Genomic DNA, 23,418 nt, shown 5'->3' on the forward strand with positions numbered 1-23,418 from the left:
TTGTAGCTTCCAAACAAAAAAAATTAGAAAACTACATTTATTGTAACAAAATCCATTAGAGGAGGAAATAAATAAAATAAATTTTGACAATTAAATTGATTCTAAAAAACTGCAAAGTATTAAAGTAAATAATTAATGTGTTACATTACTTTGTTCCCTGTCACAGCTTTGATTATATTACCTGTTGACATGGTTACTATAACTCCCATAGACTAAGCCAGCCTAACTCCCAGTTTCATTTTTTTCGAATCTACTGACAGATACAGATCTCATCATTTGTTTGTGGTGGGGCAGATACCTGACTTCTACAGAAAGAAAACTTTTTAACTCTCTTACAGTGATCACTGGTAAAGTAACAGTATTTTCTGCATTTGTGCAACGGAGACTAATATCTATGAATAAAATGTAAGTAGTTGTTACCTGTTTGAACAGAAAATGGCATTGAATAAAAATAGCGACAGGCTTTTTTTTCTGTACAACAATTGGCCTCTGTTTAGTCTTAGTCAACTAGAAATGAAAGACTGAATGTAGTCATGAAAAATTCAATACACTTCAAATACTAAGTCTCATTGTTTGTTTTTCCCTTATTCATTTCCCTTATTCATTAGATCCTGGTTAGATTTTTGTTTTGCTGGTGATTTTGTTTCTGATGCACTTTTTGTACTTTATTTCTGGTTACTTTTCACTATTTTGACAACTATGCTGCTGAGAGTGAACTTAGCATTAGTTTCATGAATCTCAAGACAAAGCTTATCCATTTCACTTTGCCAACTTTGCAATGCAAGGTTAATGTAATTAAGAATGTTCTTGTGGGTAATTGACAATTCAGTCAGAGGCTGGTTGGTCACACAAGAGGAAGTTGGGGTCGTTTCAGACAGAGGAAACAAGTTGAGTAGGTGAGGGTATAAATATTGGACCCTTGGGATGATTGTGAGTGAGAGCTCTGGGAACCAACTCTCAAACGGGAACATAATGACAGAATTGGCTAGTCCAAGACTGATCATGGATAATACTAGATTACATTAGATTAGATTACTTACAGTGTGGAAACAGGCCCTTCGGCCCAACAAGTCCTCACCGACCCGTCGAAGCACAACCCACCCAGACCCATTCCCCTACATTTACCCCTTCACCTAACACTATGGGCAATTTAGCATGGCCAATTCATCTAACCTGCACATTTTTGGGCTGTGGGAGGAAATCGGAGCACCCGGAGGAAACCCACGCAGACACAGGAGAATGTGTAAACTCCACACAATCAGTCGCCTGGGAATTGAACCCAGGTCTCTGGCGCTGTGAGGCTTGTGAATTGTGAGTCTGCATATTTTTTGTAACTGGTTTATCATGTGATTTATTAATAAAACCTTGTACATGCTGTTGGTATCTGTAATAATTTCTGCTGTTACCTTGTTGGCCCTTGACACTGTTGACTAGACATTGGATAACAATTCTATGAAGTGGCAGTCTAGGAACTGAAGAAATGCAAAGATTTAAAAACAGAAATTGCTCAAAAAACTTAGCAGGTCTGGCAGCACCTGTGCAGAGAAAGCACAATTAATGTTTCGGAAACTGACTCTCGTTGAGAATAATGCAAAGGTCAAGAGGGCTTGTTTGAAGAATATGCTGCAAAGGTAGACTTGTGTTGTACTTAGTACAATTTGTGGGTATGGCAAGAATGAGCGGGATAATTGTCTTAAATGCATTTTTTTTTAAATGTGCACAGGAGACAATTTATCTTTACAGATAACTTTGACTGAAGGAGTCTTCCCAGGTAGATTTGAATTATACAGGACAAATTGTTTTAAAGATAAGCAGCTAAAGACTTTAAGTGCAAAAAATGCAAGAATATAATTTGGAGTCACCGAAAGTAGAACTGTAAAGGAAGGGATTAATACTTTTGAAAAATAATGTGCAGTGTACAGAAATCACAAACAATAAATACGAACAAGAGAAAAGAAATAATGTTTGGCATAAGTACATTTTTAAAGGTGAAAGTAGAAAAAGGAACACATTGAAAAATAAGTAACTCCATTATGCGATATGGAATCTGCTAACAACAATTCTGTACTATATGTTTATCATGGAAAATAAATGACTGAATCACTACAATAAGTTATATGGAATTAAATTCTTTATTATTCATTCATTTCATGCATTAACATTTGACAACAGCTGTCATCAATAATTCATTATTTCACTGTGGATCTGAAGGAAGTAATTGGAACAAAGAAAGTTAAGTACAATCCAGTTTCCTTGTAAGGTCTTCTGTTGTGTGTTATTGATTTAAGACTCGTAGACTCTTGTTCTCAATTCTTCTATGTTATTGTGTTTTTTGACCTAATGTAACATTTACTGCAATACATAAATTTCCGGGTTGCCAGGGACTGTTGTAATAATGTGTATCCTAATTTAGCAGAAGAAAGGCTTATATTTGAAAGGAAACACAAGAACTTAAATGTCTGAATTCAATGCTTTATTTTTAAGTATGTGAAAAGTGCAAACTGGAAATTTGTCCGAAGCCTCTTCCATGCAATTTTCCATCCATTAGAATGATATCTTGCAAAAGCAGTGGTTTCTTGTGTATCTGCTCTCCATGTCTGTAAGCAACAACAGAGCATTGATCCTTCCCATGACCTGTACAATATCAATCTCTCAACTTTACTATCTCATATGGCCATTCTACTTTGGTCATTTCAATCACAGATTTTTGGTGTCTTCCTTTTGTCCCTAATTAGTCCCTTGCAAATCTATTTGCACACTGCAGAAGGACTTGGACAGGCTAGGAGAGTAGCCATAGAAGTGGCAGATGGAAAACAATGTTGGAAGGTGTGAGGTTATGCACTTTGGTAGAAAGAATGGAGGCATTTGCTTTCCTGACCATCAACTGAACTTACTCACATGTTAACCTTAAGGGAATTCTGAACAAGAACTCCTAAGTCCTTTGCTCTTACAGATTTCTCAAGCCTTTCCCCATCACATTAGGGTAATCAAATATCAAAGAGAATTCTCTTCTGCATCATATTTGCAGGTTTGACTTAAATATTTCTTTAAGTTCCCACTCTTAAGAATTTGATAGCCTTTTCTTCAAGTATTCACCTAACTGAATGTCAGGTTTCTCATCTTCAAATAACCCATCGAAGGTTCTAACCAAACATTTCTGGTCTGGAATTTCTAACTGAAACCATACGGAGGTAACCTATTTCCTAAATATTTCCTAAACTCTTTTCTCTAGAAGAAACTATTGCATCCATCTAAATTCAACTAAGTTTCTGAAAACAGAAGCTTTTTTAATGTGTTTTTTTTCCCAAATGAAAAAAAAACCTTGAATTTTCTAACTGAAAGAAAGCTAATGCACTTCAATGTGAACTCTGCCACAACCGGAACTGACCATAAATCAAGCTGAGTGGATTCATCAATGCAAGACTGACTTATTTGGACCACACAATACAACAAGGTTGAACATAGAAAAGTGAAAGCAAGAGCTGTTTTGAAATATCTCATGCCTTGGAGAAAATGTGAATATTTGCATGATATTGTTTATATAAAAAGGATTTAATTTCAAACTTGTCCCAAATATCAGCACTGTTATTGCACATTTTATTGATTTATTGTAGGAAGACTGAAAATTTGAGTCAATGCAAGAATGCCAAGGTGCCTTTGAAAATGAGAAATTTATGCAGACAACTGCATTGGTTTCAGCTGTGCTGCACTAAGAGAAGCCAACTCGATCTGGCTGTTGATGCCAGAGACCTGGGTCTGGCAGTCAATTTTCAAATAAACCTAATGCATGTTAATTAAATATTCAACAATTTAGAAGGTGACATTAAGTCTTGTGCTGTTTTACATAATTTTGAACTATATATCATCAGAAACATGCAAAAACATATTTATTCAAATCACAAACCTTTGATTTTCTTGTAAACATTTCAAGACAAGAACGTATGATTATTTCAGTGGAAATTAATTCTCAAAACATATAATTTGAAACTTGGTCATGTACTTGGAAAAGAAAATATAATAGTGAATACTTTGTCAACAGCACATATGAAGGATTACATGCTGTACTGCCCATGGATTCAATGCTGTGGTGCCCATGGATTTATAGAAAATACTGTTCAAACAAAAACAGAAATTGCTGGAGAAATTCAGCAGGTCTGGCTGCATTTGTAAAGTGAAAACGGTGTTAAAGTTTCAAGTCCAGTGACCCTTTCTCAGAACTGCAAAATCCATCAGAATGTAACTTTAGAATCTGTATATTATGGTTGTTGTGTAACTCATTGTAAGTTTAATGTTAATATGCTGCTGCTGTTAATGTTACACATCAAAATAATATTAAGAACAATTTTGTGAGACAATAAAATCCTCTCTAACATGCATTTTTATGTATATTTAGAAAAAAAATGAAAATATATCTTAGAATGGCATTTTCACTATTTCGCAAAAAAATCTCAATATTATTTTGATATGTAACATTAACAGTAACTTTAGAGAGAGGTGTGATTAAAGGTATGTGAATTATATATGCATTAATATTATTTATTTTAGGTTTTAGATTTTAATGATTAATTTATTAGTATTTCTGAGCCCATGATTTTTTAAAAACCAGTATGGGAGAGATAGTTCTTGAGGTGATACAATGAAGTTGTTTGAACTGAGAGGGTTTTACAAGTGGTTGTTTTTTTTTAAGTTGGAATGATAGAAGCAGCTTGAATGGATGGGGTCAAACACCCACAGTACCAAGATTTTTAGATTTTAGCTTTTTGTGACTTCTGGGGTCTTGAATCTGGATGAGGAAGCTCTTGTTCCTCTGTTGCAGCTAGAAGCTGGTCTTCTGTTTCTGCTAATAGAATTGCATATGAGACAATCTCTTTTACTGAATTTGCCTTTGCCAAGAGTACATTTATGGGATTTTGGAACTAATTAGTAGTAGTTATATATATTATTTTGTTTAGTAGTTTGATAGATTTATAGTTATGCCAATTCTTTTATTTTATTTTGTCTGTATTTTAACTGTTGTATAAAAATAAAATATATTTTGCTTTAAAAAGCCGAAGGCCCCACAAGCTGTTTACTTTACTGGCTTTGAGCAAACAGTCTGCCAACTCTATCCCAACGTTTCTTCATAAAGATATCAGGACCAAATACACCTCATAAAGCCACAGAATTGTCACAATATACATAGCTGATGACTACCATCTGTAATTCACCATGCAAGTCTAGTTAGCATCTAATGTGAGCAACAACATCAGTCAGAACAACATCGTGCAGGTGATCGTCCTCCTTAAACAATCGTTCCACTGCTTAGATTGCTTGGTGGAGTAGTGCTGTACAGTCCAGAGAGGGTGTCCAGGTTTGTGGAGATCTGCTACATCCCTCATAACTCACCATAATGAGAATGCAACCCTTACTTTCTGGGAACCAGAGGCCATTTCAAAAGGAAGACAAGGAGGATCAAAGATGCATCTTGAATCACATGAAACAGGATAGGCTCTCGGTGAGACCATTATGAGGCTTCACATCCAAGGAGATGACTTCCTCAGATAAGCATGACTCATTATTTCCTACTGGTATAACCAGCTGGGACACCTTATCATTCTTGGCCTTTATCCTAGACTGAAAAGCACGAGCTGAAACATTGACACAAAATCTTTCTTCAACAACACATCTAATTGTACATACTAAAATGAGCTATTTGCCCTTGTGCAATTGCCTAATTGCCTGCCTTGCAGATGCCCTTGTCTTAGTGCTCATGTTCAGCTCTACCACAATCGTTGGTGACTTGCAATGGAGATTACTGCAGATGATCTTGCCTGAAGCACTGAGCACTCTTGGGCCTGGCTTTAGATTGCATGAACTTAGCATGGGTAGCAGCAACCTATTCTGGTTATCTAAAAGGCTGCAGAGAGGGCACCAATGGAGTGAGGTGATGGGAGCACAAATGCTATCATCTTGAGAGTGGACAGCAGATTTGTCCTCTACAGAGCCACTTTCATGTGCAAAGGTCCACATCACAACGATTCTAGGAATCTATTGGAGCACAGATTGCTGGGCTGAAACACAAGCTTGCATGCCTGTTAGGGAATTGATCCTCATCAATGGTGACAGCAGTCTGGGTCTGTAAGGCAGCAAGCTCAGCTTGACATGAAGCAAGAATTGCATGATGACACAGAGCCTCAAAGGCATGATCCAGACACTGTGGAAGCAGTGATTTTAGCCACTGGATAATGCATCAGTGCTGAGTTTGTAAATGCTGTCAGGAAGTTGACTAACCCTTACAATGGAAAGAGGCAGTCCCAAGGTCTGTGTAAAGCCTAGTGCCATAATGAAACCATACAGTTTAACAGAGTGAAGGCTGTCAGTCATGCCAACACACCGAGCATATTGTGCAATTTCATCAGTGATCTCATGCACTTTGCCCCCATTGACATCTGCAGGGCCCTACCCTTGCCCTTGTTTGGTTGAATCCTCCATATATTTGGTAACTTATTATGTGCAGGGTCTGAGTCTAGAATACACAATAAAGTTCATGCAGTAACAACATCTGATCTGATGGCTGGCATCATGAGATCAAATAATAGTGCCTCCTCCCACTGCCAAGGGTTTTCCCTTCCTCTTGGCTGTGTTGGGACTGTCCAGGCAGCAGATCTTTGCATCTGAAAGCACAAAAGCAGAATGGAACTGTTGGGGTGAGCAGGTGGAGAAGGGGGAGGAGGTATGATGTTTGTGGGGACGCAAAACAGCCTTGGTCATACTGCTTAAGACTTCACCTCATGCCAGCTCTCAGGATGAGGGTGAGGAGAGTTGGAGAGGGGCATAAGCTTACTGTAGAGTGTCTTGGATGCCACAGGCTGTCTTACCACAACTCCTTGATTCTAGAGACTACTGAAGAAGGCTCAGGAAATGACTTTGTGGCAAGCTCCAACGTTTCTCTGGATTTCTAAGATTTGGTGGCACCCTTGTTCAACAAGACAGCAATCAGAATGTCCATGCTTGTGTTGAGTACCTTCAGCTGAAATGTCTGCTTTAGGTCAATAGCTGGAGACATGTGGAGGTATACATGCAGTTAGGAGCAGATGTGGGACTGACAACATTGGAAGAATATAAAGGTGAGATGGCACATCTGAAGTTTAAATATGACTCCATGTGCTAATAAGTTCTGCTCTGATAAATTAGTTATGGTAGGTCTGGGCTGTTATTTCACTGTCTCTGGATTAGTGGTGCTGGAAGAGCACAGCAGTTCAGGCAGCATCCAAGTAGCTTCGAAAGCGACATTTCGGGCAAAAGCAGGGCTTTTGCCCGAAATGTCGATTTCGAAGCTACTTGGATGCTGCCTGAACTGCTGTGCTCTTCCAGCACCACTAATCCAGAATCTGGTTTCCAGCATCTGCAGTCATTGTTTTTATCATGTTATTTCACTGTATTTAACTATATGTGTGAGATCACTAACACATAGCACTGCTGCCTCACAGCGCCAGAGACCCGGGTTCAATTCCCGCCTCAGGCGACTGACTGTGTGGAGTTTGCACATTCTCCCCGTGTCTGCGTGGGTTTCCTCCGGGTGCTCCGATTTCCTCCCACAGTCCAAAGATGTGCAGATCAGGTGAATTGGCCATGCTAAATTGCCCGTAGTGTTAGGTAAGGGGTAGATGTAGGGGTATGGATGGGTTGCGCTTCGGCGGGGCGGTGTGGACTTGTTGGGCCGAAGGGCCTGTTTCCACACTGTAAGTAATCTAATCTTAAATTGCACAAGGTGCACTCGAATCCGACTTCAGATGTTCCGATAAAAAAATCACTGGACTCAAAAAATTAACTTTTTTTTCTCTACAGATAGTGTTAGACCTGATGAGTTTCTCCAGCACGTCTGCTTTTGTTTCAGGTATTCATCTACCTTGCCACATGCTCTCACTCTCTTGGAGGCTCCTGCCTGAGGGTCTTCTGGTCTCCCTTTCAAATATGGTTATTCCCCTGGACACTAACTGAGTTGCTAGTTGCACTTGTGCACACCTTGCACACTTTTAGTAAGTCTTGGAATCTTCTGCTGGACATTGGGCATCATTTTTCTTGACCTTCCTTACTTCAAAATAATTTTCTGTCAATCTTTGTTCAGTGCTACAGTGTTTCTCTAAGAGGGATAGTCTACCTTTAAGAGCTGAGTGCCAACTATAACGCATGCTACTTTTGTGCACTGTTGTGTTTTCTATTGGGTGGTCAGGCTACTGGTAATACAGTCAATGTTTGGTTCCCCCACTACAAGAAGAGTAACGATGTGGCAGCACAAAACTTACCTGATGCCCATCTCCAATGGAACCAGAAAGGTAGGTTGCAAATCATGACTTGCTCCAATAAAGCAGAGTAAGCATTTGCAGCCTTTACTGTTTGCATTATGATTGGCTTTGGACACAGATGTTGAATTTACACACTTATCAGATATTGCTTTTATTTACGGTCTAATTTTTCAAAATTTCCAAAGCAAAGATTGCTATTTTATAAGGTTTCCAAATGCATATCAGGACATTTGAAGGACAAGGGTCATAATAAAGGTTTAGCATAATTGTAGCATTGCAAACAATTCTGTGACCACAAGGATCAGGAGCTGCAGTCAGGTAATGCAAGTTATTTTGAATACTTTATAACTACAGTAGCATAACAATGGACACAATAACAAGTTGAGAAATAATTATATTTACTTCTTTTTGTTTTATGCATTGTGACTAGCTTATAGATTTCCAAAAAGCACACCTGGCATTTCCATTTTAAGATGTTAAAACCAATGTTAATCCATATGGTTTTTATTATATAGTGGCATATTTCAGGCAGAATACTGAGGCTGTGTCATGGTCAACTAATTAATATTCAAACACAATACTGGAGAAATCAAAGATGAGTGGAAAATGAAAATAGACAACAGTTAAACAAGATTAAAAAAGATTGTTCTGTTGACTGAAAAAGAAAGTGCCTTGTAATTGAGATGGCAGCATCTATGTTTTGTACCGTGAAAGAACATTGCTATTTCACATAGTAACGTACATAAAACAATTTTGTTGCTGCATTACTGGTGCCTTTATCTTGAGCTGCTGATGCCCTATGTTCTGAGATTTCCTCAATAAATCTGATTCTTTTCACTTCTCTCTAATCACTCTTAAAAATCAACCTCAATTGGAAGAATACAATATAAAAGTAGGGAAGTGTTGATGCAATTGTACAAGGCATTAATGAGACCTCACCTGGAGTATTGTGTGAAGTTTTGTCCCCTTACTTGAGGGATGTAGTTGCATTGGAGGCAGTCTCTATATGATTCAACATCAAATATTATGATGAGAACAGTCCATGTAGCAACTTGGACGCTTTTACAATATTAAAGTTGCATTTTACTTGTCAGTTACTGTTTGGAGTTTTCTATTACATGTAAGTTGATTCTGACATACAAATCTCTCCTCTGCAGTTTTCCAATCATGCAGCAGTTAATCACATTATTAATCCTGGCCTGTGCACTGAATATGGTCAGCTCAATTAAAATTTCTGCTTTCAACATTAAAGCCTTTGGAGACAGCAAAATGTCAAATGCCACCATTGCTGACGCCATTGTTAATGTAAGTATCACAGTATCAAACTAAATGTGGATATCATTCAAAATTTAGAGCACAGATAATATGACTGAGCTAGAATTAATAACTACGAAAATGTTTATCAGATTAGATAGCAACTGTGAAGATAGGAACTGAGTTAATGTTGTCACAGCCAAATGAGAAGAGGTGAATCGATCATTTTTGATCAACCAATAGTGGAGTCTTTTTGCGTTTCAGTTCACAAACCCTTCTCACTATTCTGCTAAAAGCATTTCCCTGAAATACAACTCATTTGTGTATTCCCATGTCTGGGCTTGTTGTCTCCAAGTTTGATAATTGCAAGTAATGCCTTTCATATCCAATTAGTGGGCGGCACGGTGGCACAGTGGTTAGCACTGCTGCCTCACAGCGCCAGAGACCCGGGTTCAATTCCCGCCTCAGGCGACTGACTGTGTGGAGTTTGCACGTTCTCCCCGTGTCTGCGTGGGTTTCCTCCGGGTGCTCCGGTTTCCTCCCACAGTCCAAAGATGTGCAGGTCAGGTGAATTGGCCATCCTAAATTGCCCGTAGTGTAGGTAAGGGGTAGATGTAAGGGTATGGGTGGGTTGCGCTTCGGCGGGGCAATGTGGACTTGTTGGGCCGAAGGGCCTGTTTCCACACTGTAAGTAATCTAATCTTAGTAATCTAATGTGAAACATATCATACAGGTATGTATCCAAACAGGAGATACATGTTTCTTTTTGTCTGACTGGTTTCAGTCTCTTTTGATGAAAATGTAATTTTAGTTCTGACTGATTTCTTGTTTTTGATGGTTTCATAAAGATGAGCTCGATCTGTGGTCTGATGATTACATTTTAAGTGAGTGTTTTTCTTTTTTAAAATAATTTCAGTTCATGTAAATCCCAGGTATTAACACCACATGATTGAAGTCAAAAGTTGATAGTTCATATTTTATCAAAATCATAACAAAGTTTCAGTTGATAATCTTTTGTCAAAGCTGAATACTATTGAAATCCTACAATAAAGACTCATAATCCTAACTAGTGGTAATTTTCAAAAACAAGTGTTAAAAAATTTAAAATGGCCTCCACAAAATCAATTCCCTTTACAATGTTAAATATTTCTAATTTCATCCTTAATTCTCAATTCTCTGCTTAGCTTAAGTGTGTAAAAAGATCTGAATATCTTTTCTTTAGATGGAAAGCTATACCTTGTGTGATACAGAGATTTCTGGACAAAATGCAAGATAAAGTTTGCTATCTAAGAGATGATCATTCTAAGTGATCAGTGCTAAAATATATCTTATTCAATTGCTTCTTTCAAGTTCAAAATGTCCTGTATTACATGGTCATAGCATTGCACTTAAGACCCCCACTTTTCAAACATAGTTTCAATGTATTTAAAACTGTAATTTTCTTTGCTCCTCTCATGTTTACTTCTTCCCATATGCTTCACACTTGTAAAAGTCAAGTCTGGGAACACTCATTCCTGAGTTACTTTAGCATTTTGACTATGGTATTTAGCATTTTGACAATTATAGATCTCGAGAAGATGAACTTTAATCTCTAAATAAAACAGAATTCTATAATCACCTGAAATCTCATATAACAGAGTCACAAAAATGTACAGCATGGAAACAGACCCTTTGGTTCAACTCATTCATGCTGACCAGATATCCTAAACAAATCTACTCACATTTGCCAGCATGTGGCCCATATCACTCTAAATGCTTCCTATTCATATACCCATCCAGATGTCTTTTAAATGTAATTGTATGAGCCTCCACCATTTCTTCTGGCAGCTCATTCCATCCATGCACCATCCTCTGTATAAAAAAAGTTGCTCTTTAGGTCCCTTTTAAATCTTTCCCTCTCTCTTAAACTTATGCCCTCTAGTTTTGGACTCCCTTACCCTGGGGGAAAGATCTTAGCTGTGCACCCTCTCCATGCCCCTCATGATTTTATCAATCTCTATAAGATCACCCGTCAGCATCCGACACTCCTGGGAAAATAGCCTCAGCCTATTCAGCCTCACTCTATAACTCAAGCCCTCCAACCCTGGCAAATCTTTGTAAATCCTTTCTGAACCCTTTCAAGCTTCACAACAGCCTTCCTACAGCAGGGAGACCAGAATTGAATGCAGTATTCCAAAAGTGGCCTAACCAATGTCCTGTATAGCTGCAACATGACTTCCCAACTCCTAATCTCAATGCACTTAACAATAAAGACAAGAGTACCAAATAGCTTCTTCACTCCCCAGTCTACCTGTGACTCTGCTTTCAAGAAACTATGAATTTACACTTCAAGGTCTCTTTGTTCAGCAACACTTCCCAGAACCCTATTATTATGTGTACAAATCCTATCTTGATTTGCCTTACGAAAATGCAGCAACTCACATTTATCTAAATTAATCTCAGTCTCCCACTCTTGGCCTATCTGATCATGTTCCTGTTGTAGTCTGAGTTGACTACACTACTGATTTTGGTGTCATCTGCAAACATAGCAACCATACATCCTATGTTCACATTCAAATTACTTATATAAATGACAAAAAAACAAATTTTTATGTTTTGTGAATATTGTTTATGTTGCTATTAACCATTTGGTTTGAACTTCTGATTTTGGGAGTTGTTCTTGCCTCACTACGATGTTCTTAGTCGATCATGAAGACTTTTAGCAGCGGTTAACCTTTTGCAACATGCTTCTGAGATATCTACTTTTCAACTTATATCTATTTCTAATTTGTTATTTCTTAACACACTGATATTATGTGATTAAATCTACATTCTATTTCAGTGATTTTATAAACAACAAATACAACACAACATAGAATCATTGAATCCCTAGTGTGGAAGGGGCCATTCAGCCTATCGAGTCCACACTGACCCTCTGAAAGGCATCCCATCCACCTAACTTTCACTTCTTTGGACTGTGGGAGGTGAGAAAGTCTATAGCCTTAAAACTTGTCTTTAAACATTTAGACTAAACTGTAATGCTGAATTATAGAACACATTTACTGCACTAGAAAATAGGCAGGAAGGCTCAGAGAAAGGGGGAACTTAAGGAATGCAAATGATAGCAACACCTATGCTGACCAAGTGATAACAGGATGCTATAAGACAATTAAGAACATTTGCCTTAGCATCAGTGAATCTGTGTGAACAGGATACCAAGCGATAACATTCACAGCCGCTCCCTTGTGAAATTAATGACAGTGTTCGATTCTGACCCTGAAACGAAACTCGGTTCTATCAAAAACTTTGCAATTAACGGCCAGATGCTGCCAATTATAATGGATTCTTATTATCCCTTGCAAGTGGTGTAGACACAGAGAGAAAAAAAAACTTTGCTGTTACAAAACCCTGACTTGAGAGTTCAAAAGAACACGAGAGAGAGAGAGAGACACCATTTCAGTGCTAAGGCTGTTGAAGCCAGTAGAAAACTCTAAGTGCTTATCTGCTATGGACTGAATTTAATTGCGTTTTGGGACTTTATGATGAAATTGAGCAGCCATTACCAGTTATTAAATATAAACTCTGTAAAAGGTAATATTGATGAAGCCTTAACTTACTTGCTGTTCTTGCAGACCACTCTACAGACCTTACAGACTGCCCCACTGTCAATTCTAACTAATCAGATCTTATGTCTTATTTGAATTTGAATCACAAACTTGAAAAGAAGGCATGTTAAATTTGAGACTAATTAATTATTTTAAATAAAATCTTGCAGTAACATTTTAGCCTCAGGTACAGAATGATTCTGTGCTTAAGATAAAAAGTAGGAATCTGCTCCCAGCTTAAAATTATTCTAAACCTGACATTGAAGAGATTCTGACACAATGTGTTGGGAAGCCATTTTATGGTCAAATGTTTGCCCTCCTTGCTAATGTCAGACTTTAGCTCAATCTACTAACTTACTTCCTTCTATGTGTGAGCCAAGTCCTGCGTGTTCTTTAAATGAAGCACTAGGAGAAGATATTCAGTCTCACACTTTTAAGTTTATTTTAGCAGTAAGTGGATAAAGCATACAGAGCTCTGGGTCTAGACCTTTCCGTCCCTGACAAACTATATAGTGTGTCAGTTCAGAAAAATACCACACCCTTGTCCCTGACCCAGTCTTTTTATATAGTAAAAAACATCATGCAATCACTGAGGTGGGATTATCTTCTGATTGGTTGTTAATCTAACTCCATTCTCCACCTCCTTGCGTTCCCGGATGTTCGATCCCACGTGACCTTGTTTTGACCGCGGAACGGAGGACCACGTGACCCTTGCATGCCTCCAGCACGTGAAACAGAGCATCACGTGACCTTGTTTTGCAACGGAGCGGAGCACCACGTGACCTCCTTCTGCGCGAGCATCCCCAAAGGCTTCCGAATGCTGAGTATATTTATACTCGCAGCCAGCCTTATATTTATAAGTAAGTCATATATTTACACTAAGAAGCCATTTGCAAAACAGTTGTATCAGACAGTGAGCTGTGCAAGGTTACTTTATGACCTCTCCAATTAGCTCAGACTGGACCTCTCTATGATAGGAGTTTATCTCGCTAGCAAACTGGGTATGTTTTTCCCACCCGATGGATAGCTCAAGGCCTGTAGGAGTGATCAGTCAAGTGCACACAGATCTGTCAATTAACTTTTCTTTCATACGAATTATTGTCTTTCACTGTTAACTGTCTAATTAAGAACATGTGGTGTTTTTTAAAAACGTTTGTATAAAGGAAGCCACTTTGTATCAGTACACCAGAGTAGCTTGCTGGGGCACTTGAATAGCTGGTACCCTACTCTCCTAGATTATTAGAACCTAGTTAGTTTAGCTTATTGGTATCAGTGTTATTTTGTAACATTGATGTTTTAGTGAATAAAGGGGATGACTAAAATTAAACTAATCTGTCTGTAAGAGGTTTTTATTCCAGACTTCCAAAGTGTATGATCTCCGGGACGAACCGAGAGAGGCTTTACAGGTCTGACTCCACAAGGGATTCCCTGGGCCGTCTCAAATCTGTACTTTAACAGATGAAACCAGAGAACTCAGAGGAAACCCATGCAGACAAGGGAGAATGTGGAATAAGTAACATTGTGGCAAATTATATTACCCTTCAAGCTTTTTACGCATAAATATAGCTCTAATTACCAGCATTGATCCAATTTTCACTACTGAGTCAGAAGGGCAGAGTCAGAAAAATTAAAAACTCCACAATTCTGACTCAAGAAAAAAATTGTTATGGGTTTCTTTCTGGGTGGGAGGTGGGTGACAATTGGAATCCGGTCCATTGACCCTGAAAATTGTGCAAAAACAGCTACAAGGGTTGCCAGGTGCTGAAGTGGACTGGATTTCACCTCAGTGTTCCTGGATTTCATCCCAGCTGTTACAAAAATCAAGAAGAACCCCTCACATCCCCTTAATTTCCCCATAGTCTCCTTGTTGATTAGTACACAAAAAGTCAAAAAAATCAGCTATAAGAATGTGCAATGTATTGAGCATAAACCATCCAAGTCTTTAAAATTGCAACATATTTGTAAAAGGTTCGCTATTACAAATAAGTGTAATTAGTGTGATACATGTGTAACTGCAGCTTAGCAGGGTCCTTCTATTCAGACTGTTGCAAATGTACAGTTGATTGCTGACAGATGTAGCTAATGCTAATTCTTCAATTGAAGATTAATAAGCAAATAAAAAGTGGACTGAAAGATTGCATATATATAAACACAAATGATCAAACTCTGAATTAGAGTGCTTGTTTTATGTTTTTAGATATCATTAGGTTAGTCTCACCATTTTTGTACTTTAATAGCAACAAAAGAAATGATAATTAAATTGGTTTTAACTTGTTCTAAATAACTGACTGAATCAGAGTCAATGACGGCTTGTCTACAATAGTGGTTATGCCATAGTTCCTAAATATTTAGTTGTAATTTAACTAGTCAAGTCATGGGAATGAAGCCAATTCCAGAGAATGGGAGACTATAGTAAATTAAGAATGGAACCAAACATGTATTTTCCACTTCACTGACATTACTATTCCCATCGGCTGAGAAAATAATGCCCTCGAACTCCAAATCAGGGTTTAGAAACTGTTATGAAATAGGACACCTATTCTTCTAAATTCAAAATCTCTATAATTACTGGATAATTCAACTTTTCTTATGGAAGAAATTACTTTGAATTACTAATAGATTGTAAACTACACTCCAAACTACAAATAATCAGCTCATGCACTTTGTAGTAAAAATTAAATAGTTGCGTTAATCTCTTGGCCTGTTCAGACATTCTTTATACTTATTAGATGAAGCATTTGAAAAGTAAAATTGAGTGGCAGGCTTGAACTTTTCACCAATATTGTTTGAATTTAAAAATGCCTTGGCTAACCAGCTGCTTCAGTAGTGCAATATGTTACAGAATTGTTAGGGGAACGTTTGAGTTTGTTCTCAGCTGGGGATTATGCACCTTGGTATCTGCCATCCACCAAAAGCAACATTCAGCCAATTAATGTAACTATTTTAAGAAAATCCATTTTGTACAGATTGTCTGCCAGAGATTAAATCATCTTTGAATCAATTCAGTTCAGCAGATGAGTTTATTCTTCCCTGATCATTTCAATTCACCCATGAAAATCTGCTTAATTTTTCTCTGCAAGTTATGAATGAGATCTTAAACAGCAAAACCATTTTAAAAACTTGTTTTCTGTCACTGAAGAGGAAACGTTAGGAACACAGAAAGACACAAAAGTGCAAGTTTCAGATTGTTGATGACTTATCTGTCATTTCAATCCCTTGTCTTTACAATTAGAAAATAAGGATACACATTTTGCTTTTCGTACTGAAAAGAACATGGAATAACCTTGCAGAATTTTCCAGCGGGTGATAACATGCAGCGACAAAGTAGAACCTTTTCAATGAAGATCGATTCAAATATCTGCTTTTATCATTCTATTATTAATTCTCCTTTTATGAAAAAAATGCAAGAAATGGGTTTCATTTCAAAATATACGGCTGAGTCAGAAAATACAATTCTTCTTGAGCCATGCCAAATGAATTAAATTTCTACATTTTATTTCTTTGTAGCTTGTTCAAAGGTACGACATTATCCTAATACAAGAAGTCCGTGATGCTGACTTGAGTGCTGTCAAGACCCTAATGAATAAACTCAACAGGTACAGTCATCTGATACTGAGATGATACGTTTGTGAATGTTTTAGTTATATTGCACCCTGTGATTCTGGACAGAGTTGACAGGATCAAATACTGACCTTCCTTTTTCCTGGAGTTAATGTACAGATCAGCCATGATCTGATAAATTGTTAGAAGAGAATGGAAGGGTTAAACGGACACCAACAGTTCTAACAGTCCTATGAAAGAATTTGTAAATATTGTATAAAACCAGAAAAAAACGTTACTGCTAATGTTAAGCTGCTTGAGGAACTTAGTCTGTTTGAAAATTATTTGTCATTTTGTAAACACTAATATGTTAATGAAGTACATGTAAGTGGTAATATTTGGGGGAAATCTTTGAAGGACCAAAAAGAAATTGGACAATCAATAAGGTTTTACATGAAGTTTGATAGTGAAATGACATCAAGTGTTGAACGATGAATTTTCAATTGTAATTGTTTGATTCTTGCTATTAGTTTGTGGTTTGCACAGGATCCAAAACGATATTGCAGTGTGGTTAATGAGTACACGGGTATAAACTCTCTTGAATTATAACGGGAATGGCAAATTATAGTTATAGGGAAGATTTAAGATTATTTATACTCGAGCAGAGAAGGCTAAGAGATTTAGTGGAGGTATGTAAACTTCTCTTGAGCTTTGACAGTTTGACAATTGTAATTCTATTTCCTCTGGTTGAGGAGTCAGTGATGATGATTCATCAATTCAAAGTTGTCACCAATAATGAGAAGCGGTGAAGGAAACTTCTTTCTGCAGACACTTGGTGGTGCATAGCATTTCAACCACAGACAGTTGAGGCAGACATAATGACATTTTAAGTAAACTGTACATGACATATTGAAGAATATATAGAGTTATCAAGAGGATGGATGAATGGGATAATGTAAAGTGCATTCCAGTCAAGAGCCAGCATTGACTGGATGGAGCAACTAAATTCCTTACGTGCTGAAAACCTGTATGATTCTAAGATGAAAATCACTTGGTTTAATACGATTCTCAACACTATCATTTTGAAAATGTCCATTCCTTCATCCAAGTCATCAAAATAAATACTGATAGGTGAAATTCCAATGGCGAATGTGAATTATAATATCCCATCAATAAAAGGATGAACATTTTATCCTTAGTCTCCTTTTATTACCGTCAAACCAATTATTAAGCCACAAGGTTACAACCAGTTTAGTGTGCTGTCATTTTTGCCAATAATTTCTGTATGAAATGTTTGACCAGATTAGGGAAACACATCACAACTTTCACAGATCCATGTCGATTCTCTTTATCTGATAGTTTGCAGTAAATGAGTATAGATTCTGATAACTAATAACTGATGAAGAATGCGTTACACTTATCTCCTGTTGTTTTCAAGTTATTGAGTTACATTTGCAATTTTCCAATCCAAAGGCAATATTCCTGAATGTAGAGTTTTGAAAAATTACAACTGAAACTCCAAAATTTCCTTGCTTAATTCATCATACACTAGGCAGAAACAATCAGGTATCTATTCATTGAACTGTCTGCCTAACATCCAGAGCTAAATCAGGCAAATTTCTTCCAAGTATTGTGAAGGTTGAAGCCACTTGTCTACAGTCTATGCCTCAAACTTGTTTCCTTAGTCACTTCTTCCATCCTTTTTCTTGGCAAGTGTCTGACACTGAATCGTGTTATGGATTGCCTGATTTGTGACAGGTATTTTCTACCTCAACTTGTGCAGAGATGTTACTACACATCTCTGGAGCAGCATCCTGGGTAGAGCTATTATTACACACTTCTGAAGTACTTGGGACTTCAATCAGAGGTAGGGACACTACCACTGCATCCCAAGAGCCCTTTGGAGCTGTTAATTTTTATTCTAATCAACCTGTTCAGAGATGTCATGGTACACCTCTGATACAGGTGAACCCAGGCCAACAGAGCTGTTCTATTAAAAGAGAAAGTAGCTGATTCACCTGCCAACACATGCAAGTTGTGATGACTGCATGATAATCCTAATCAGCAAACAAAAGTGTTCCAAAAAGAATGGGATGATTTCATTTATTGTGCCACGTTTTTCTTTGGTTATTTATTATTCAATTTAATAACCAGCCACTGAAAACACATTTACTGGCCAAAAACACGGGAACCACCCATTGCAAGTGTTGATTTCTTCTCAAGTTTGATTTTTGAATCATCGCTGTTGAATTTGTCACAAAGAACTCCAGCAATGTAACTTAATCAATCTACACTTGTGTAAGTGCTTGTTAACTTTAAGCATTCTCTGCACATTACTAACTGATTGATATTTCTCTAGCCCCTCTAAAGAAACCTATTCGTACATTGTCAGTGATCCACTTGGACATAGCACCTATAAAGAAAGATACCTCTTTGTGTACAGGTACAGTCATGACTGTTCCACCAGAAAATTATTTTGAGAAGTTGTTTTCATTGAAATATAAACATTTCTTCACATGACTTTTTAATGACAATTATTCTCATCTCAACAGAGACTCAAAAGTGTCTGTGGTCAACAGTTACCTCTACAATGATGGTTCTGAAAAGACTGGTCATGATATTTTCAGCCGGGACCCATTTGTTGTGAAGTTTTCTTTACCCTATTCAGGTAAAGCATTTCAGCACTGCAACACAAATAAGTTCTTCAACGTAGAATGTTTTGGTAACTTCAAGCCTCAAATCTAGGATGGTTGGAGAGACAAGCCAAGAGTTTTCACTTTGGGCACTACTGGTAAACCAAGTGCAAAGTACTCTCAAAATTGTATCTGCTTTCAGAAGCAATTTTTTTTGTTATTCATGGTTCCATTCTAATTTTTACATTGCTGAAGGTAAAATCTGTCAAAGATCAGTCCAATCAGGCAACATTTTTGCCCATTTAAAAAAGTTTCCTTGAATAATTAGCACTAAATGTATGCATTAATTTAATACAGTTAATACATTAGTGTTGATGCAAACATCTTTAGTCAATATCTTGTTTCCTTTGAGAAACTAAATGTATTCTGTTTGAAAATGACATTTAAAAACAATCAAGGATCATATGCTAGTTTCATTGTATGCAATGATCAATTTCTCAGTTTTGTTTGTAATATTAAGATTTTAATTAATGCCTATTTGAGCTCCTGAACCTATAAAAGTAGGTTAATTTTAAGAGCTTTTGCTGAAAATTGGAGGATTAATTTGATCTGGGAACATAGTTTTGCAAGCAGGCCCATTTAACTAGATGATTTAAAAATAAGCATGTTTTGTGCTAGGCACAATTTGCATTCAAAATATATCCCTCTTTCATGCTGCTTTGGTCAATTTCTGGTGAATTGATCGAAGAAAACTATAACTTGGAAAGAACTGCAGGCCATGTTGCCTGAGAAACAGCAGCCCCAAGTCTCCCAGTGAACAAGATGGGGTAAAGATTATTTTTCAAAATGTTATTTCATAATATACTTGCAGAAGTTTATTTTAAACACCAGGAACCAGATGGATCATTTTCTTCATCAGCTGTTCCTGCCACAATTTCAAAGAAAGTAATGATTTTTTTTCAAAAGTGAGGATGGTTAAATGCTCAGTCTTAAGTGCACTTTATTTACATTTTCCCTTCGACATTCTTTTTCCATCTTCAGCCATTTGTGACTTCATTATCATACCGCAGCACACATCACCTTCATCAGCAGTAAAGGAAATAGATGCCCTGTATGATGTCTTTCTTGATGCTAAGACGAAGTTGGGAACTGACGTAAGCAATAAAACATGGAGATGTCAACAACAGAAAATTTATTGTTTTAATTGCCATGCATTTAAATAAAGTACTTTCATTTGTGGCCTACACAGAACATGCTGATCATGGGTGATCTAAATGCAGATTGTTCTTACGTCAAACCAAGTGACTGGGCTTATATTCGCCTACGCAAGGACAACCAATTCCAATGGCTTATTCCAGATTCTGCAGATACTACTTCTGCCATCACAACAAACTGCGCTTATGACAGGTAAAAGATAATTCTGACAATAATGTTTTGTTACATCTCTAGCTATATGTCATGACAATTACATTATCTTACACATCCTGTTATCCAATGCATTTTCTTTCTCATTGTTAGTTTCAATGATTTATGTGATGTGCTTGTGATGCCATCAAAAATTTAGCATTGTTCAACATGAAGGTGATTATGTCAAAGACTACTAAACAGTCACTGTAAGCTCATCAATCCTCAAGACTTGAATAGAAACATAGAAAATTCAGCTCTTTAAACCTGCTCCACCATTCAACATGATCATGCAACTCGGTATCCTGTTCCTGCTTGCTCCTCACACTCTCCGATTTCTCTCACCCGAGGAACTACATCCAGCTGCTTCTTGAAAACATTGACTGTTTTGTCTTCAACAGTTTTCTTTAGCTTAAAGTACTTATTCCCTCCAATTCCTCCCTTGCACAAGACCCTGTGCTTTCAACATATTTGGAAAGTGATTTGTATCCTCCTTTATGAAGACGGAATCAAGTTATGTGTTTGTTTAATGTGCCATCTCTTTGTTCCCCATTATAACTCCCTTTGTTTCTGTCTTTAAGGAACCTATATTTGTCTTCATTCATCCTTTCTCAAACAACAAGCAAGCAGATGAATTGAAACAACTAAATTTCTCTCTCTATTCTGTTAATCTCCTATTTTAATGCCGCAGGCTTTACCACAGAGGATGAGGCCAAGGGACTCAAGCAGCCTTATATATGTACCCATCAAGGTCTTATGACATCAAATGACCTATATCTTCTGCGCCTCTCCATTGCAGCATGTAATGGAACACAAATAACATCCTCTGTAATGGCCAAAAATCCAGTGGCTCATGTTGCCATTATTTCATAAGAATATTGCATTTATATACAGAACTCTTCCTTACGAAACTCTCACCATCCTATTCATCTAAACTGATGGTGTATTTTTGACACCTTTTGACACATTTGGTTGCTGGTTTCACTGCATAAAATTTAAATGTTATTTTCCATCATCTCTGCTAGATTTTAACAAGTATTTTATCAATGCTGTTACTGTTTTTGTAATACTTCCATCATTTTGTATGCTGAACTTCGCCCATACCTCTTTTTCTACAATTTCCACATGGACCATCAAAAATACTTAATTGGCTGTCAGGCACTTTGGGGTGTCCTGAGGTTATAAAAGGTGCTGCATAAAAAGAGATTGCTTTCAAGCGCTAATGCTTCAAAGGCTGCATGAAATAAAGTTCCTGGAAGAAAAACATATAGAACATGCTTAATTAGAACTCTCCGCAATGACAAACACCAGGTATATAAAGTACATTTTGTAATATTCATTTCCATTATGTCATGAATATATTTCCTCCCCTTTCCAGAATCATAGCTGTTGGCTCAGAAATGAACAATGCTGTAATTGATGGATCAGCTGGTATTTATAATTTCAGTAAAGTTTTCAATTTCAACAATAAAATGGTAAGTTTAGATTTACAAACATGAACTATAAATATCAGTCATGGCAGTCTGTAGAGTTTTACAGAAAAGATTCTATTGTGGGCATTTGCCACAGCAATGGTTCCGAACAAATTTGAGATATTGATCAAATCAAATCAGCTGGAAATGTTGATTTCTTTTTTAAAATGTGATTTTGCAACATTTAGTGAAGTGGCTCTAAAAGAATGCTTCTACAGAGGAAGTTTTCATAGTGGGATATTTGTAAACATATGATTATCAATTTACCGAATTATCTAATTAAGACAAAGCATCAGAAATAGCTTTCAATATTTTGGAATATACTTGTACCTGATAAAATAGTCTGTTAACCATTATCTAATGCCTTGAGAGATGTGGTTACAGTACATCTAATTCTCATTCACCAAGTATAATATTAACTTGCAGCTTTGACTGAGATTTGACCTCAATCATTCTGTCAAGTGAGCTTCATCAGTCGTCTAAGAGTTAAATGAAATTGTCTATGACAGTACAGTTAAGTGTTCTATCTAAAGATAAAGGAACAGTTATTTCTGAGAAAACTACCTTACTTGAAAAGCCAGTACCAATTAGCTAGAGTAATACTAAAATCTAGACTTCTATGTACTCAACTTCCCAAACAGGGAGGCTGGGGTGGATGCAATCAACGAAGAGAGAACAGAGACTGAAATCACAATTTGCTGTTTTTATTTTTACAGACCCTTGCAGTTAGTGACCATTATCCAGTGGAAGTAAGTCTTGGTACTGCATAAGGAAGTAATTAACAGTGCAAGTTCATGACCTAAGCATCATCAACCTAAGTTTAACATGATGCTTTATAACAAATACATTGTCAAAAAATATATCTCAATTTAAGCTAGTGATTTCTGTTGACATTGTAGTCATAATTATTTAAAATGATATTGCCATTATTATAACCTCTACCATCAAATATTTTTATTAAGTGATGTAATTTTCTATCTATGCCCTATCACTTTTTTAAGACCATTGCCCTCTCTCCCTTCCTAATTTCTTCCATGGCAGCCATCCATATTCATTATTTTTCTTGGTAGTGACATTTCTATGAACTGTTGTATGAGGAATGGGGGTCACTGGGGTAATGATTTATGGAAAGGGGGCTTCAATGCCAGGGATCTTCAAAAATGTTAAGAAATGTAATATGATTTAGATCTTTATTGTCTCTGATTTTTAATTAAACATGCTTAATCAGTCACATTTGTGATGTAAT

The 23,418-nt window shown here is 37.0% G+C and overlaps 1 protein-coding gene across 1 annotated transcript; it reads left to right on the forward strand.

The window, feature by feature from the left end:
- Nucleotides 1-9,452: 9,452 nt before the first annotated feature.
- Nucleotides 9,453-23,418, forward strand: dnase1 (deoxyribonuclease I). The gene is made up of 8 exons (XM_072560259.1): nt 9,453-9,590; nt 16,631-16,719; nt 19,023-19,106; nt 19,216-19,331; nt 20,338-20,450; nt 20,546-20,703; nt 22,079-22,175; nt 22,889-23,418. Exons 1-8 carry the CDS (start codon nt 9,453-9,455, stop codon nt 22,940-22,942), a joined length of 849 nt encoding a protein of 282 aa, XP_072416360.1. The 3' UTR covers nt 22,943-23,418.

Source organism: Chiloscyllium punctatum, chromosome 40 (assembly GCF_047496795.1).
Source record: "Chiloscyllium punctatum isolate Juve2018m chromosome 40, sChiPun1.3, whole genome shotgun sequence".
Classification (NCBI taxonomy): domain Eukaryota; kingdom Metazoa; phylum Chordata; class Chondrichthyes; order Orectolobiformes; family Hemiscylliidae; genus Chiloscyllium; species Chiloscyllium punctatum.

Excerpts from the sequence above, each read along its gene's own strand:
- dnase1 (XM_072560259.1), top strand. The coding sequence starts at position 9,453 with ATGCAGCAGTTAATCACATTATTAATCCTGGCCTGTGCACTGAATATG. Across the intron at positions 19,107-19,215 it reads AGATACCTCTTTGTGTACAG|AGACTCAAAAGTGTCTGTGG; the intron begins GTACAGTCATGA and ends TCATCTCAACAG. Across the intron at positions 20,704-22,078 it reads ACAAACTGCGCTTATGACAG|AATCATAGCTGTTGGCTCAG; the intron begins GTAAAAGATAAT and ends TCCCCTTTCCAG.